General features: G+C 41.1%; 1 protein-coding gene across 2 annotated transcripts in view; it reads left to right on the top strand.

Annotated features, from left to right (window-relative positions):
- Window positions 1–16535, top strand: part of cnksr2a (connector enhancer of kinase suppressor of Ras 2a) — a 69965-nt gene that overhangs the window by 26734 nt on the left and 26696 nt on the right. For both annotated transcript variants that reach the window (XM_042399245.1, XM_042399243.1), the window contains exons 9-22: window positions 311–457; window positions 1840–1952; window positions 2079–2233; window positions 2561–2650; window positions 4798–5012; window positions 7439–7490; window positions 10295–10470; window positions 11656–11729; window positions 11852–11923; window positions 12652–12719; window positions 12815–12912; window positions 13605–13823; window positions 15309–15450; window positions 16141–16365. In XM_042399245.1, coding sequence (XP_042255179.1) covers window positions 311–457; window positions 1840–1952; window positions 2079–2233; window positions 2561–2650; window positions 4798–5012; window positions 7439–7490; window positions 10295–10470; window positions 11656–11729; window positions 11852–11923; window positions 12652–12719; window positions 12815–12912; window positions 13605–13823; window positions 15309–15450; window positions 16141–16365 — 1846 coding nt within the window. The remainder of the gene's footprint in view (window positions 1–310; window positions 458–1839; window positions 1953–2078; window positions 2234–2560; window positions 2651–4797; window positions 5013–7438; window positions 7491–10294; window positions 10471–11655; window positions 11730–11851; window positions 11924–12651; window positions 12720–12814; window positions 12913–13604; window positions 13824–15308; window positions 15451–16140; window positions 16366–16535) is intronic.

The raw sequence follows: 16535 nt of genomic DNA, 5'->3' as shown, positions 1-16535 counted from the left end.
TGGCATGGATTTGTGACTGAATATGAAAGATGTATGATGAGATACATTTGTTTTCACATTGAGGGCAGGTTACATCACATGAAAGCTCTATAGATAGACTTCCCACCTCCACACTCACTTGCCTTGCACAGAAGGCTCAACAAGCAAGATCCAATCACGACGTGGATGGAATTCAAACTACGGGGCTGCAGCGTATACAGTAAATGCTAGATACGAATCAGGTCGTGTTTGTACTGTTCATTATCCAGATGATGATAGCTTGCCAGCAGGTCAGCATGTACTTTGACCCGCTGTCCTCTCATGTCTACAGGTGGGCTGGCAGTTACGTAACCTGGTCGGCTCGCTGAGGGCCGATAAAGGCGTCGTGTCCCTGACCCTGAAGAAGCGTCCGCAGAGCACGCTCAGCTCCGCCCCTGCGCTGCTGAAGAACATGCGCTGGAAACCCCTGGCTCTGCAGGTGGGACCAGCTCTACCTTTTATAGACTTTATTAAAGCACTGCACTGGCCCACATAATTCCCCACAGTATTCCCTTTCCCAGTACGGCTTCAGCTAAAGCGTGTAATTAGGTCAGGGTACTGTGGCTCAGCATGGTTTTGTTTGCAGGCTGAAACACACTGGGATGAGTTTGAAGGGAAAACTGATGGCACCCTCCACCCACATTCCCAGAGCTGCTGCGAATTATGAAATGTATATCCCCAATTAGCGCTAATTATCTACACAATCAGGAGGAAACACAAAGGAAAACAGCAGTACTCTTCTACCCTGCATCACTGTTTCTGTGTGATTGCATTAGCTGAGTCTCAAAGAGGGTAATTCGGGTTTATTACGGCTTGGTGTTTATTTTTTTTTGTAGTTTTGGCCATCATTTTTGTTGGTTACTGTAAGATAAGGTCTGAAGTCACCAAAGTAATTACTGAGATGATGGGAACAGAGCGATATCAATATCATAAGAGCAGTCAGACAGTTAGATGGGTTGTAAAAACGCTTGCCAGATTGCGACTGTGTGCAGCTACGACTCTCAGTACTGTAGGCCAAAGCAGTATAACGTAAATTCATGGGCCACCCTGCAGCCAATCTTGGATGGGTCCCCTCTGCACCAACACTCGACTTCTGCATCCAGAAATCAATGAAGTTCATCTGTAAATTCTGCTGATCTTACTTTATCGTATTGTTTCGGGACATCACTCTAGTATTTTTGTTTCACCTTAGTCGTCTTTGCCGTTAAAAGTTTAAAACCTGTCTGATCATCTGACTGTTTCTTGCTATGTCCCTTTTTTTTTTGGTGTTAGCGACATCGCCAGTGTTCCAAAGCAATTAACTTGTTGACTACAGTGTTATTACTACCCATAAAAATGATGGCCATAACCCAATAAACCCAAATTATCTTTTAAAGCCTCTAAAAACTAGGTTCCAGAGTTTAAGTATTTCTCTATAACGTTAAATAAAGTTAAAGTTCATAAAAAAAAGACATTAATATTGAGTTAAAGACTTCAATTTTTCCAATTTCAGTGACAGTGGCCCGGCAACAGAAGTAAACAACCCAACAACCGTCATCAGATTTTGATTCCAATGTCGCTGAATGTTAATAAGTGCACTGACGAATGTGATGTCACCTTTTTCACCCAATTCAAACTATACACAGATAAAAACACAAATACAGACAACTAAAACTGTTTTAACCTTGGCAGGCACGTGTGTGTGTTCATGTAGCGCCCGTTTTAAAGAGGCTGATTGAGAAAATATGTTTTAGCAGCCTTTAAGCTACTAATCAATGCAAGATGTTCAAGATTCTAGAAACCTGAAAAAGAAAGATCAATTGTCACTTTCGCCTCCTGCAGCCAACCAGAAGCCCAGGCAGCAGTTCGGCCACACCCTCAGGCACACCCACCAAGAGCTCCGCCCTCCAGGATCTTTACATCCCGCCTCCGCCCGCTGAGCCATACACACCCAGGTAGCGTGTTTTTGTGTGTGTGTGAACTTTTCACTCTTAAGGAAAACGTTTTAACAAAATGGAATAGGAGCTTTGACTTTGATGTACGCTTGTTTGCCGGTAAATCTGCCTCTGCTGTTGCCATAGAGATGAGACAGGAGCCTTGTCTGGGGATGAGGCATCCCGTAACCATGGTGGCGTCAGTGTTGCTAAGCGCTCTGAGTCACCGAATTCCTTCCTGGATCAAGAGTCTCGCCGGCGAGATGAGGAGGAGCCTGTTTACTGCACCACGCCTACATATGGTACGCTCTTATGATGAGAGTGTGGTGTGTGTGTGAGAGAGAGAGAGGGAGAAAAAGAGGAGAGGGGGGGGATTGAGTTCGATCTCATTCTGCTGAATTGAGCCACTTGAGCCAAAAAACCAATCATGAGCCTGTGAATCCACCTGCCAGCCCAAGGTGGTTAATAATAAGTTTTAAAAGTGTTGGAGCTCTGAGAATAAAACTTTAAAAAGCCTGAAATCTTTGCAAGAATTTTAAATATCACACATCAGCATATAAAAAGGGAGAGTCAGGATGATAAGTTTTGTAATTGTGTGTGTGTGTGTGTGTGTGTGTGTGTACTTGTAGGCAGGCTGAGGCCCATCTCCATGCCTGTGGAGTGTAACTGGGTGGGCGACTATGAAGACCCAGCCAAGCTCAACAGAGAAAGCCGCAGAGGTGAGTGCCAGCGTGTGGAGTGCATATGCATGTGTGCGCACCTCCTCGGGAGCCTGTTAGATTCTGTTAAACGTCCCCGACTCTCCGTATTATGAAGAGATCAGTGTGCGGAGATCAATGCGCCTCCATCCTTTTCTCTAATTCTCTCTGTGATTAGCATCACAGAGAAACGAAATAAGAGGGGATGAGAAGGGGGAGGGAGAGGGGGGGAAAAAGGTAGACAGTCGGCACAAAGGCAGAGAAAATGAAAGGCAGTAAGAATAAAAGAGATACAAAGAGAGGAAAAGAGACGGGAGGGGAGGAGGGGGGGAGAAAAAGGAGGAGGCAGAAAAGGAGGGATGAGAGGAGGCAGCAACAGAAAAAAAAAAAAAGACGATTCTCCCTGACCTCCACCTGAATCACTCACACAGTTGCCATGGTGACGCTGACAGCAGCTCTTCTCGGTGTCTCATTTTCCACTGGCCGCTGCCTAGCAACCAGGGGAGGACCGGGTGGGAATCGTGGAGAGAGGTAGTGAAACCTGAGTTTCCTCCCCTGTGGCGCGGTGAAGTTTGGTTCGAAAAAGATGGAAGAGTGTGTCTTCTGAACAAAATATATCAATAAACACAAACACAGATCAGCTCATACATGCATGGACATGTTCTCCCTTTCACACACGCTCACTAAAAAAAACAGTATTATTGTGCACTATAGAATATGATGGAGGACATGGATCCAATAGTGTCTCAGAAACTACAAAAACTAGTGGTTTTATTTTAGGAAGTGACTACTGGTACGGATTCCTTCGTGTCAATAGTCAGTTTCTTGTTGGAATTATTATGCGTGCACATTGGTATTGATTTTGCAAGATCACATGATCAAATGCAGGTGATACGCCAATACGTCCCATGATTTGGGTTAGAATGGTTAAGTTTACGCCAAAAAAACACTTGGTTAGGGTTAGAGAAAGATCATGGTTTGGGTTAAAACAGTGTGTATGTGGTAATGTGGTAAAAATGTCCCATTTAATGGCACTAAAATGCCTGATGTAATGGTAAAAAATGTCTGGTTAGTGGTCTACAAGAGGTCGGCCAATAAATTTTGGAAAACCACTCCATTCCATGCAGCAGTTCTGTAGCCAGTGCTGTAAAAATAACAGAAAATCACAAAAATCATGATATGTCCCTTTTAAAACAACATATTATTATGCTGTTCTGAGAAGAACGGCTGTTCTCCCTTAGAGCGAAGGCAAAAATGGTGTTCAGACTTGATGTGAAGCAAATGTTTAGTATGAACACACCTTTAATGTTACCTTGCGAGGCACCTGGATTTACGAGATCACAACATCGCAAAGTCACGCACGAATCCATCTCGTCAGTCTTCAAGTTATTCGCTTGTGTCCGAACAATCAGCGTCCTACGAGGATTCTCACTCGAATCCAGCTGCCTCACGAGGTAAGACGGTGATAGACAGATGGTTCATCCAATCACCTGTCAAGCATTTTTTGAAAGTCCGTGCTCTTTCTTTTCCAAATAGTTTCCAAGCACGACTTCTCAGATGGTTCAGTGTAACAAACCGTCGTCAGGTTACCTTTAACGAGGTGGAAAAGTTGGGTTTGTGAAGTGTTTGACTTTGACGCTGGTTATTCTCATTTCTTTTCATTTAACTGTTACTATGATCTTTTCTTAATGATCATGGCAATAGTTCAAGTACTTACAGAGGACGGACGGCTTGACGGAGAGATAGAAACCAGAGCCCATTATTCTCAAAATAAATGATCAGCCTAATAATGATGCTATGATTAAAGGTCAAAATCTGAAACTCAAATGTATTATTTATTATACTCAAACATCACACGTTTCTAATTTTGATGGAACTTTTTTTTTTTTTTTAGATTTAATCTTTAATTAACCCCCAAAAAACTTAATTGGGATTAAAAAATCTCTTGATAGGCAGCGATGTCACTGCAGAAAAACATGCATATGACACTGAAAATGAACATTTTGAAGAAAAAACATCCAGAAGATACTGCAAACCTGACACCTCAGACTATCCTTGATGCAATTTGCATCAAGGATATTTGTGACATAACTTGACACATTTTTTAAAATGTATTTGATATAAAGATATTTTACTTAAATGTGTTCTGTGTTTGGTTCATTTCACAGAAGCGTCACTCATGCGTTATGTGGGACTGAGCGGCGGGGAGGAGAGGACCAGCTCTGAGGATTACTCCTCCCACACAGCTCGTCCGGGCAAACGGTCCAATGACACGGCCAAACGTGCCAAAAGGCGGAGCCACCACAGCCAAAGCCCCTCCCACTATGTCCTCCAGGCAAATCAGAGAGATTCTCCACCGAGAGACCCAGCCTCCATTTATCACGTGAGTCGCTTATTTTGTTTTTTTTTTCATATTTATTATAGTTTTACATCAGCAAGTCCAAAGACTGTTTTTACTAAGAAACAACATTTATGATGTAAATATTTTAAAAATCTTTCACCCCTTCAGTTGATGCCTTCTTGAACTTCCCTAAAATTATTCAGTTTTTTTTAAAGAGGTCCAGTTTTTGTATGGATTAAATAAACAGCATGTACAAGTGTTGATTAGTGAACTTTAGAGGTGATGGTAGGAGGGTTTTGTTTCCTTTAGATGGAGCCACGCTAGCTGTTTCCCCGTTTCCAGTCTTTATGTTAAGCTAAACTAAGCTAAGCTAAGCTAAGCTAAATGTTTGCATATTTACAGTACAGATGTGAAAGTCTTGTTGATCTTCTCATCTCAACTCTTGACAAGAAAATATATTTGCATATTTATCAAAATGTTGAACCACTCTTTTAACAGAAAGCCTGATGAAAAAACATCACAGTAGCAGCCAAATTTAGTGATTGACAGCACAACAATGCCACTGTTGTCAAATTCTTTCAATGGAAAGGAGCTAAAGCCTGCTTGAAAAGTTGCTCAATGTCACCAGATGATGTCATGTACTAATTAGCATATTTGTGATGTCATTGTGTCTTATTTGCATTCTGCCTAGTGTGAGATGGTGTCAACCCTTTACATCTGGTTGCTTCTCTCCTACTCTCATTTACACATTTTTCTATTTCAGACAACGGGACGAGTATGAAATAGTGACTGAAACGCGGCCCGTTAATACTACATGTTTACCAGCAGTCACTTCCAAACCATTTCCAAGCTGCTGCTCTGCTAAAATTCAGATTTTATAACCAAAATGTCATCTGACAAAATCACAACTACACATAATTTAAAGACAACAGCTGTGCTGTGATATCGGCTATATTTACATGTAAAATAATCACTCAGAGAGAAAGTTAGAAGCAACAAAATATCTTTCTTATCTTTTCTCTCACACAGAGCACAGCCTCCTGATATGAAACCAGGAAGTTCAGAAACAGGAATGAACTGTGTGATAGTGAGTGATAAGACAGTGATAAAGGTCAAAACCATCACATTAAATTGTTTAAAGTGAAACAAAGGAGGAGTAAACAATACAGATTAGTGATTAGTCCTTGGCAACACTTTGCACATGTGCATCTCATTCACGTCGATGTCAGCTGCTGTGAGGACTGAGTGTGCTGCTCCGCCTCTCTGCCACTCACTGAACAGAGTAGACGCAGAGAGAGGTGTGCCTCTCACTGGCGGGGCAATACTGGAAAGTAGTTAAGGTTTGTCCAAAAACACTGCTCTTAGCAATAAAGACGTTTCTATCTGCAACTTCTACCTCAAGTTGCAGGCAGTAGCTTTCAGATTGCACTATGTTTACACTGTAGATACAAAACTAGACATACAAACAAGGTTATGTAATTCCTCTGACTTTCCCCTCAGTCGCATCCTCACAGTTAAAGTCTTGTAAAAAGTTTGATAATGCATACCGGATGTAACAGGCGGAGAAAAGACGAAAACATTTGAGCTTTTTCCCCTGATGAAAAGGTGCAAAAGTGAAGTGTGATCCGAGCGAATGCTGACTCGTTATTACCCCCTGTCACTTCCATGACATCTGTCCGCCCTGCCTGTCCGTCTGAGCGCGACGCTCTTCAGTCCAGACAGTCACATTGACCGGCGGTGACCTTATATATCTTGACAGTATCTCTTTGGAAATTAATAGTGTTTGCGTTTCTGTGTTTGAGCGTGTGTGTGTGTGTGTGTGTGTTTACAGTGTGCGCGGATGCTGCGATGGCAGATGGCGTGTCAGTGGGTGTGGGCGGGCCCATGTCATCTGTCCTGCTGAGCGTGGGGCCGCGAATGGCCGAGCTCCAGCCTCTTGACGCGTAGTATCGTGACATCAGAGCTGTTCTGTTGCCCCATCTGACCTGTCGAAAGAGGTCAAATCACAAAAACGCGCTGGCGAGAGCTGAACGTTGTCCCTCATGTTTTGCTTACTGAGGTTTTTATTTAATCCCAGAGGCCCCTGACCTCTGTGTTCTCACATTTCCTCCAACTCCTGGACGTCCTATTGTGCCACCGTTCCTCCCTTCCTCTCCCTGTTCTATGTTTAGAAGGTGTGAGAGCCGCTAAAGTCCTCCATGAGGTTGACTTTTCCATCCGTACCCCACGTTTGTGTGTGTGTGTGTGTGTGTGTGTGTGTGTGAGAAAGAGAGAGATAATGAGAGAAAGAGTTTCCCTTTATGTCAGTTTGTCTTCTGCCTCCTCTCCCCGTCTCCTCGGCTCCCTAAGATCTGTCATCTTTTATATCCCAGGATTCTTTGCAGTAAAGAAAGGCCACTGATTCATCCTGACAACCTGCTCTCCCTTCCTTCCTCCCTCTCTTCTTTCTTCTTTCCAAACTCTCTCAGACATACCAACAGTCCTCCTCTCTGCAGTCAAAGAACAGGAAGAAGAATAAAGGTAAGCGGTGAAAGCCACCTGTTCGGTTTCCCTTTTTTTTTTTTTTCCCACCACAGTGCGAGCAGGAATTTCTCCCCTCACAGCCCAACATTCACCAGTTGCGGTCACTCACTCATTTGCTCGCTCGCTAATGGATGTTGTGCAAAAAAAATAAGAAAGCAGCTGCTGCTTTAGTCGAACCAATTCTCTTAGGAACATTTTATTTTATGGGTCTGTAATTTTCTAAGGATTTCCTAGAACGTTTCATGGAAATAACATATTTTGGTACTAATTATAGGGAAAATAGAGACAAAACTCTGGTGTTGAACTGTGTGCTGACCTGTAGACAGATTTAACATACAGTGTTTGCATATTCAGTTGACCTGCTGTGCACTGATTATAAAACTCTCTTAAGCTAGGAACTAATTGTAAATAATTACTTTGAAGTGTACCGGGGCCAATGCCAGTTTGTCTTTTGTGGATATTTTCATTTTTATCACTAAACACAGACATGCTTTACAAACATCACCCTCCTCATATAACCTCCTTTTGTCAGAGCCCTCAAAATATTAAATTTACAATCATATAAAACAGAGAAATGCCTTAAATCATCACATTTGACAGCTGGAACCAGCAAGTATTTGCTTGATAAATTACATAAATGATTAATAAATTATCAAAATTGTTTTTTTATCCATTTTCTTTTTATCACCTAATTGATTAATCGGCTGATTATTTCAATAATCCTCAGTATCAAAGTCATTTTAATGCTGTTTGCACATTTATTTGCTCATATGCTGCGTTTATTTTTATACATATGTGAAAGGACACTTCTCATTTCTCCATTTTAATAGAGATTAGGCAATCAGAATTCCATTATGTCATGTGGTGAAATAAAAATAAAACCTAAACTGACAGCAGCCAATCAGGAATTGATTATTGTCCGCATTTTCCACCATTAAATCATTTTACAGTCAGGAAATACCCTTTTCTCACATTTTGACAGATTTCGACAGACTTGACTGCAGGAGAAGCAGCTTTTTGTCTGTACATTTCCTGTAGTCCACATGAACAATCACGTATGACAATCCAGTGATTCAGCATTTCTTTACACTGTGAAGACAGAAACTACCAGTGAAATTTCTATGTATAGCAATGAAGTGTAATACGCAGCATTTTTAGACTTTTTTTTATCATTTCTGTTTCGTTTCCTCAAACCAGTGACAATAACTAAATTGAGATAAAAGCAACATCCGAACCAGATGGTTTCACTTCCTCCTATTAAGTCGATTTCGCTTAACTGTCCGTTCTTTAACTTCCTGATATCCGTTTCTTTGCCTCTTTGACCAAAGCGTTTTTTTTTCCGTTCACCACCCTGACAAGGATAAACATGTTGGAAGAGATGTTTTTTTTTTTTTTCCACAGGCCTTTCCCTTGTTTCACCATCTGCCATTGTGAGAAACTCAAAAAGCTTAGCTCCATCTGTACATTTCGGCAATGGATTTGTTTGTTTACAGCAATTAAACCAAAGTTTTGAAATGACTATGATGATGGCTTATTGATGCTTAAAGCGGCTATAATCAATATTTTGTATGGTAACAATGTGTCAAATGATGATGTCAGAGGCGTGGCTCGTAGTGATGAACCTACAGAGAATCATCAGCGACTCTGCTGCTTTATAGCGAGTTTCAGCTCATTGTTCAGCTGTCTGGCTGCAGCTTTACTGTTCTGGTTCACTCTCAGTGCTTTCACAGTGTTGTTTTCAGCTGCTGTTTTCAGAGAAGAAGCTCTAAAAAGCCACTGTGCACTACCTGTTCAGCACCAAATGGCAAACTGACACAGTTAGCTGTAGAGCAGCTGGTGAACATAGCGGAGCATTTAGCAGCTAAAGAGCCAGATATTTCCCTCAGGAGATGGTAGAGAGCAAAAACAGAGCTAAAAGAGAGTGAATATTGGACTTACATTCACCAGGTAGAAAGAAACACAACTCCAGATGAGTAGTAGCAAGCCTATCAAACAGGTAATGAAATATTACTCATTGCTTTGATCCTGGCTGAGCTAATCTTCATTTTTTGGAAAAGTGAATATGTCACTTCAAAAGCAAGAAAACTCAAATTGGTGATGGTATCAGTCTTCATCTGGAGCTGCTGCAAAGAAAATGACTTCTGAGGCCACTTTTGTACACGTTCTGGTTCAGGGTGTATAGTTTCCTCTATATATCAGACTATACAACCTTTTAATTATCCGCAAAGCAACTCCAGACTAAAATGCGTTTCACGTTGCATGTTTGAACCTTAATTTCTTGTGTCTAGCACTGAGGGAGAAAAAAAAAAAGTTGTTTCTTTTTGAGATAAAGTTCACTATACGCTGAACTTTCCGTCGCCACAGAAATAAATGGATATTGAGTTGCGTTCCCTCTTGTAAAGCCGTGAGACTTTTGATAAAGCACAATAAAAGTTTCTTCGTTGTCCCCGACTGGCAGCCAAGTTTCCCCGGTAATCTCTAATGAGGAGCCTGCTATGAAAAATGTTACAGGGCTTTTATGCCAGGCAATTTTTTTTTTTTTTTTTTACTGCAGTGCAGCAGTGTTCTGTCAAACCCAGAGACTGAACTCCTGCCAAGAATTATTACAACATTAGAATATGGCATTTTCTGAAAGCTTTTATTCACACTACAATGAAAGACTGAGAGAGTGAGCACTTACAAGCAGCATTAGTACAGCGCTCTGCCTTTTAAATGACAAATTGTCTTTCTTGCAACTCATGCTTTATTATTTAGTCTCTGTGTTTGTCACCTTTATGTTTTCCCAACCCGTGTTTTTCTAGGACGAAGTTTGGCCTCCCTGAGTCGGAGGCGTGTTTCCTGCAAAGCGCTGGGCAGAGGAGACTGCGAGGGCTGGTTGTGGAGAAAGAGAGATGCCAAGGGTTACTTTTCTCAGAAGTGGAAGAAGTACTGGTTTGTTCTGAAGGACAATTGCCTCTACTGGTACATCAATGAGGAGGTAAGTCTACGCTTTTATCTCTGTCCTCTCATTTCCAGGCTGTCTGAATTTTTAGTTTTGGTTGTAAAACATTTAAAATTACAAGTGTCAGTTTTCCAAATGTAGCAAAATATAACATGTTACACAGTGTTAAGGAAGCAGTGATGACATTTCTTACAAAATCTGTGCTTGCTGTAACTTAGTAGGAGCTGTGCAAGTTATTGAAACAGAGAAAATATTGCATACAAGTTACCCTGAAGTCACAACTTATGTTCAAATATAACAATTTCAGGATGAGCCCTGAAAACTTTGCAGCAGGTTTTGAACAATGAAGTAAAAAAAAGGATTCAGTCAGGATAACTTTTAATGAAGTATTTGACCTATTTAAAACTGCTAGGAGCACTTCATGGTCTTTAAAGAGGACGTAGAATGCTTTTTGTGATTTTCTGTTATTTTTTATGCTGTTATAATTATGTATGTTAAACATGGTCAGTGTTCCAAAACTTGAATGTACTATATGTTAATGTTTATGTTAAAATGCTCTCTGCAAGTCTAAAGCCCAGGGCGTCAGCCTGCTCTGAATGCTACATTTGCAATGTTACCTCTACTTCCTTCTCATGATGTTTGTGCATTCCCACATGCAGCCGTCCGTTCTGTAGCTTTTGTCGCTAAGGTTGTTCCGTGGTTTGGTCATGTCCGTTCGCATATTTCGGATTGGATTCGGGCTCAAACATGCACAAATATACTTGAGAAGTTTCCTTTTTGTAGCTTTAAAAACCGCTAACCAATCAGACCAGAGTGGGCTCATCAGAAGCCTGAAACGACCATGACCAGAAGTTTCCATTTCAAGTAAAGAACGAGAAAAACAAGTGAAATCCTACTACTACTGTATGTTTGCGTGGCCTCTGAAACCGACCAATCAGAACAGAGTGGGCTCTTAAAGCGACAGGAGCTAAAACAGTCTGTTTCAGACAGAGGCTGAACTGAGGAGCTGCATAAAGGGCCAGTATAAGATAAATAAGGAGTTTTTTTAACTGTAAATCACGCAAAGATATTCCATTAGAACCCAAGAATATAAATATAGACCTGGAAATGTGCATGATATGTCGCCTTTAAACTCTTCTACTAATCACTTTGTCATTGTCACTTCCCATAATCTCATTATTTATCCTTTTCTTGCTGTTTTTCATCTCTTTTTCTGTTCAGGATGAGAAGGCAGAGGGTTTTGTCAGTCTTCCAGAGTTTAAGATCGACCGGGCCAGCGAATGTCGCAAGAAGTAGTAAGTGCATGATGAAAACAGGCCTATTGCATATTTATGCGTATGTACCTTCGCCTGAGACTGTGTGTGTAAATGCGTGCCAGCAAAAAATAAACTCCCTCTGTTTCCCCATGTCTCTCTAGTGCTTTCAAAGCATGTCACCCCAAGGTCAAGAGTTTCTACTTTGCAGCAGATGGAGTGGATGACATGAACAGGTAAATGCAGATGAAGGTTATGCGGTAGGGAGCGAACTTCCTGCTGGGTGGCAAGAGTGCAGCTTCCTATTTACTGTCCCCAAAACACTAAACAAATATGTTTTTTGTGCGGTACTAAAAAAGAGGCCTGTCATGTTGGGAAGTGAGCCGCACAGTGTACAGAACATTATTTGCAAGATATTTACATGGCGGTTTTCAGTTTCAACCTGGGCAAAGACTCTTCCTACTGCTTTTTTAATTTGCATAATCGTTTACAAAAAAATATGTTATAAGTTATTTCTCTCAACAGCAACACAGTGAAACACACAACCGTCTTCTTTTCAGAAAGATGTAACGAAAATGCAGAAATAAATTGATTTTTAGTGGAAGCCTACAGTTACTTCGCTCCACTTTATTGCTTTTTTTATTATTTTGTGAGAAAAAAATTATATTTTGTGATACAAATGTGCTTCACCAGAGCTAAAAACATAATAAACTTCCATTGCGTCTACTTTTTTCTCCATTTAAGTGATGTATACTTGCTATTTGCTTCCACTAAGCTATCATTATTTAAAAATATTATATTTTCACCTCTTGGTTGTATACAGCGTTGTGTGGTTTCAGTCTCCAGTTCCCTTTGGTCTTTATATTTAGAGGGTGAAACAACATCTTTTATATGCTCTTTGTGGTTTATATAGTGTGTGATACTTCCAATTATGCGTGTGGCTATTCTCTTTATGATCTGTTAGATGGCTGAGTCGTCTCAACATGGCAGCTGTGGGCTACGCCGAGCGAGAGAGGATACGCCAGGAGCAGGGTGAGGGTTCACTCAGTAATGATGGATAGATAGATAAGAGATGCTGCAGTATCTAACGGTATCTAACAGTACGCGTGTGTGTGGGTTTCCTGCAGATTACTGGAGTGAGAGTGAACACGAGGATGACGCCACCTCCAGCCCCAAACAGGACAGTCCCCCACCTCCATATGATACCTACCCACGGCCTCCATCAGTGAGTCACACACACATGACTGTATTACATACACACTGACACACACACTTACTTACCCGCTCGTATAAAGACCGTACTGCACTCAAAAAAGGCAAAAATCATGCTCGGTGCTCCTCCGCAGTCCATTTGAACACTTAAAGTTATTGCCAATTTAGCCTGCAGGGAGTGGCAGGGCTAAATTTGGCATAATTGGTGCTATATATGGCCCTGGAACTGGTTGCTCTACATTAAGCATCTTTGTCTTTGGGCTTGTATTTTTTTTTTAGCCTAGAATAAAATGAAAGGCAAATACAGCAACAGTTATTACAGCACCTTTTTAGTCCAAAGCTGCAGCCTGCCAAGGGATACGTATCTTAGATTTGTTTTTTTTGAGGAATAAAATAATCAGGGTCAGCAAAAGACAGGCAGGTTTTCAAAGTAATAATATTTGAAAATCCTTATCATAGTGTCTTTGCCTTTTCTACACACATAGGGGCACACACATATACTCAAGTCCACTCGTGTCCAAACACTCCCAGCTGTGTCTTCCTGTCTCTTACTTTCATTCTCATTCAGTTCAGTCATCACCCTCCGCCTTTGGCAGTCGTCCGGCTCCCTCGCTGGATTGATTCCATTTCTGAAGTGTTTCATTACAACTGAAATGAGAAAAGGCCAGCAATTGACATCTGCCACTCTCTCTTCCTCTCTGTAAGATGAGTGCCTACTTGGAAGGCCGGACCACTCGACTGTCTTCCACGGAGACATCTCGTTCCCGCTCCTCCCAGGAGGACTTCCTCTGCGGCGAGCCTCCCGCGGCGGCCGCCGAGCCGCAGTACCACCCCGGTCCTCTAGGGGGAGGGACCACACACAGCGGCAGGAAGCCCGGGGGCAGCAACAGCAGCGATGTGCAGTATCGATGTGATCCTGTAGAGGTGTGTATGATGATGTTCAAACATAAATTAATAAAAATTTACCCAATAAGTTATGAGAATAAGACGATACATGTAATGAGCAGCTCCAAAGCTAATTGGTAAGTAATGATTGTGTAAGAAATATGGTTCATTGGTCCATATATCTGTGCACAAGTCTTTCAGTCTTTCACAGAGTAAGATACCTCAACTACATGAAATTATCAGTCAGTGTTTTTCATCCCCACACAATAAATCTCGATGTCTTTCCTGTGGCGCCACCATCAGGACAATTTAACAGCCGTTGACATGAAATATCAAAACCCAATGGGCTGCTTGCCACGTTCTTGTTCTCCAGCTTTCCATTTTGTACATTCGGTGGCTTTTGCTCCTGGGATGCCTTCAGGCTAAAATGTCAAATTTGCACACAATATAATGGCAAAATATAACTGGCACAAAATGTGCTGATTATACCAATTCCGCTGGTGGGATGATTACATTCATACATAAACTAACCGGTAGGGACTCTTTTGATTTTAATTACCTTAGAAACTATTTTTCCAGCAGGACCCTCAGGAGAAAATTAAAATTCTTAGACCCACTGCTGGTAAGTCTCTGGCAAAGTAGCAAATTGGCAATGTTGTCAGTATGCTTCTCCAATACTTGTATTGTGGTGTGTAATGAACAATTCAGCCTCTAGGGGCAACTTGCATTTTTCAAACTCTGGGACTTTAGTGAAGGAGCTTGAAAAACACACATGAATAAAACAAAAATACACTCTTTACTGCTAAAAGGCTCTTAACTTTACCTGTTTTATATGGAAACTGTAGTAAATCTAATTAAAATGTTGCTAATTAGATTAAAAAAAGTTTAAAATAATAAACCTTTCTGCATCCATCTCCATGTGGAAATCACTGATCTTTGAGGTCGTGACTTGTGAAAAATTAGGACATTATATCGATGGAAGGACTCATCTTTTTCTGCAGAAATGGAGGAAACTGTTGGAATCTCTGGGAGTTCAATATAATTTGTATTTAAGTGGACAACAGCTGTGGACAAGTGACTGAACTGGGAACACTGGGCATGAATTGAATCCATGTAGCAATAAATATAATTTAAATTCACCATATTGTTTCTCTTGCTATGTAAATACTGTGCATATTCTTTTTTCTCTTATGGACCAGTCCTGCAACATTAAGTTTTGTATGTTTGCTTTTTGAGAAAAATTTAATAAACCCTCCCAGCAACAGAATTTTATGTTAAAATAAATGTTTATTTTGAATTTTCGTATTTAATCAAACTACAAACAAGCTTTTTTTCCCTAACATATCAGACCTCTTTGGATAATGCTACTTTCACTCAACATCTTGAATGTTTGAGAAACAGCTTAGATCACAAGAGGTGTTTAAATTCTCTCCACTCGTCAAGCAGTCAACTCATTCACAGTGATTGATAATATTGCTGAAGAACATTAAAGTCACACGGTTCGTCTTTTTCCGTTCCCTGTAGTACCGTTCCAGTCCGGCGGGGGGCAGCAGTGAGACAGGGTCTCCGGGCCGCTCTTCCTCGTCTCAGAGACGTTCCTGGCAGGACCTGATCGAGACTCCGCTGACTGAGGCTGGACTGCACTACCTACAAACAGGACCACTAGGTAACACATAGATGAAACGGAGACTTCATGAATCCACGGTTTTCTCGTGACCGTCTCACTTTTGTGTTTAATACTTAAATTCAGATATCTGTGGAATATGATGATATTTTACACTGACCAGTCTGTACAGATTTGTTGTCAGACTTCAATTCTAGAGGTTAATTGTTTTTTTTCCCCCTCTTTTGGTGAGATGCCTTTATAAGCCCCTTTGTCTTTACAATCATTTTTTCACTCCTTTCATGCATTATTGGATTTTTTAGTGTCGTGTTATTCATGCAAATAAATTCAAACTAAACTAAAAGACTTGCTGCAGTACTTTTGCAGACTCTTGCAAAGTTGTCGTTTTTCTTTCTTCTTTGGGGGGACATCACTCTACTGTATGGATAGTTTAAGTGGCATACTGTAAGATAAAGTATGTTAAATGTTGATGAATACAAACTTACCAAATATATCCACAAACTTATGTTTTTGAGAGGTTTAGCTTGAATATAAAGTAGAATAGTCTTTATTTTTTATGTTTAATTTATAAACCCTGGCAGAATAAGTTTGTTTGTACATACTGTATGTTGCATGTTTGTACAGTACTTTATGCTCTGTAAGAAAATGAGTGATAATTAGAGTCAACAGCTGATTATTTTGACAGAGTATGGCGAAGAAAATATAAGTCTTATATCATTGTTTACATTACAGAGGACGCCGTCTTTGCCGAGCCCGGCCCGGGTGGTGGGACTATGATGGCCGGAGCTGTTTACACTCTTCCTGCACAGAGGAATGTCCCGTTGCCCGTGGCGATGCAGAGGCTCATTCCTATGGCAACCCAGGGAGGGAAACCCCGCAGCTTCACACTGCCACGAGACAGCAACCTACACACACTCCTCACGCCCCCTGCAAAAGAAGAACAGCAAACACACAACGGTGAGTTTAGTCCATGTATGTGACAGAGAGAGAAAGAGAGAGAGAGAGAGAGAGAGTCAAGGACATGCATGTAAATGTAGCGTGAAACACACAGACGCATAAAAAGAGTAGAGAGAAAAGAGCACCGAGCTAATACATGTGCATTTTTTTTTTTTCATGTGTGGGTGGAT

This window comes from Thunnus maccoyii, chromosome 21 (genome assembly GCF_910596095.1).
Source record: "Thunnus maccoyii chromosome 21, fThuMac1.1, whole genome shotgun sequence".
NCBI classification, from domain to species: Eukaryota; Metazoa; Chordata; class Actinopteri; order Scombriformes; family Scombridae; genus Thunnus; species Thunnus maccoyii.
Note: the sequence above shows the minus strand (reverse complement) of the source record. Positions and strands in the feature narration are given on the sequence as shown.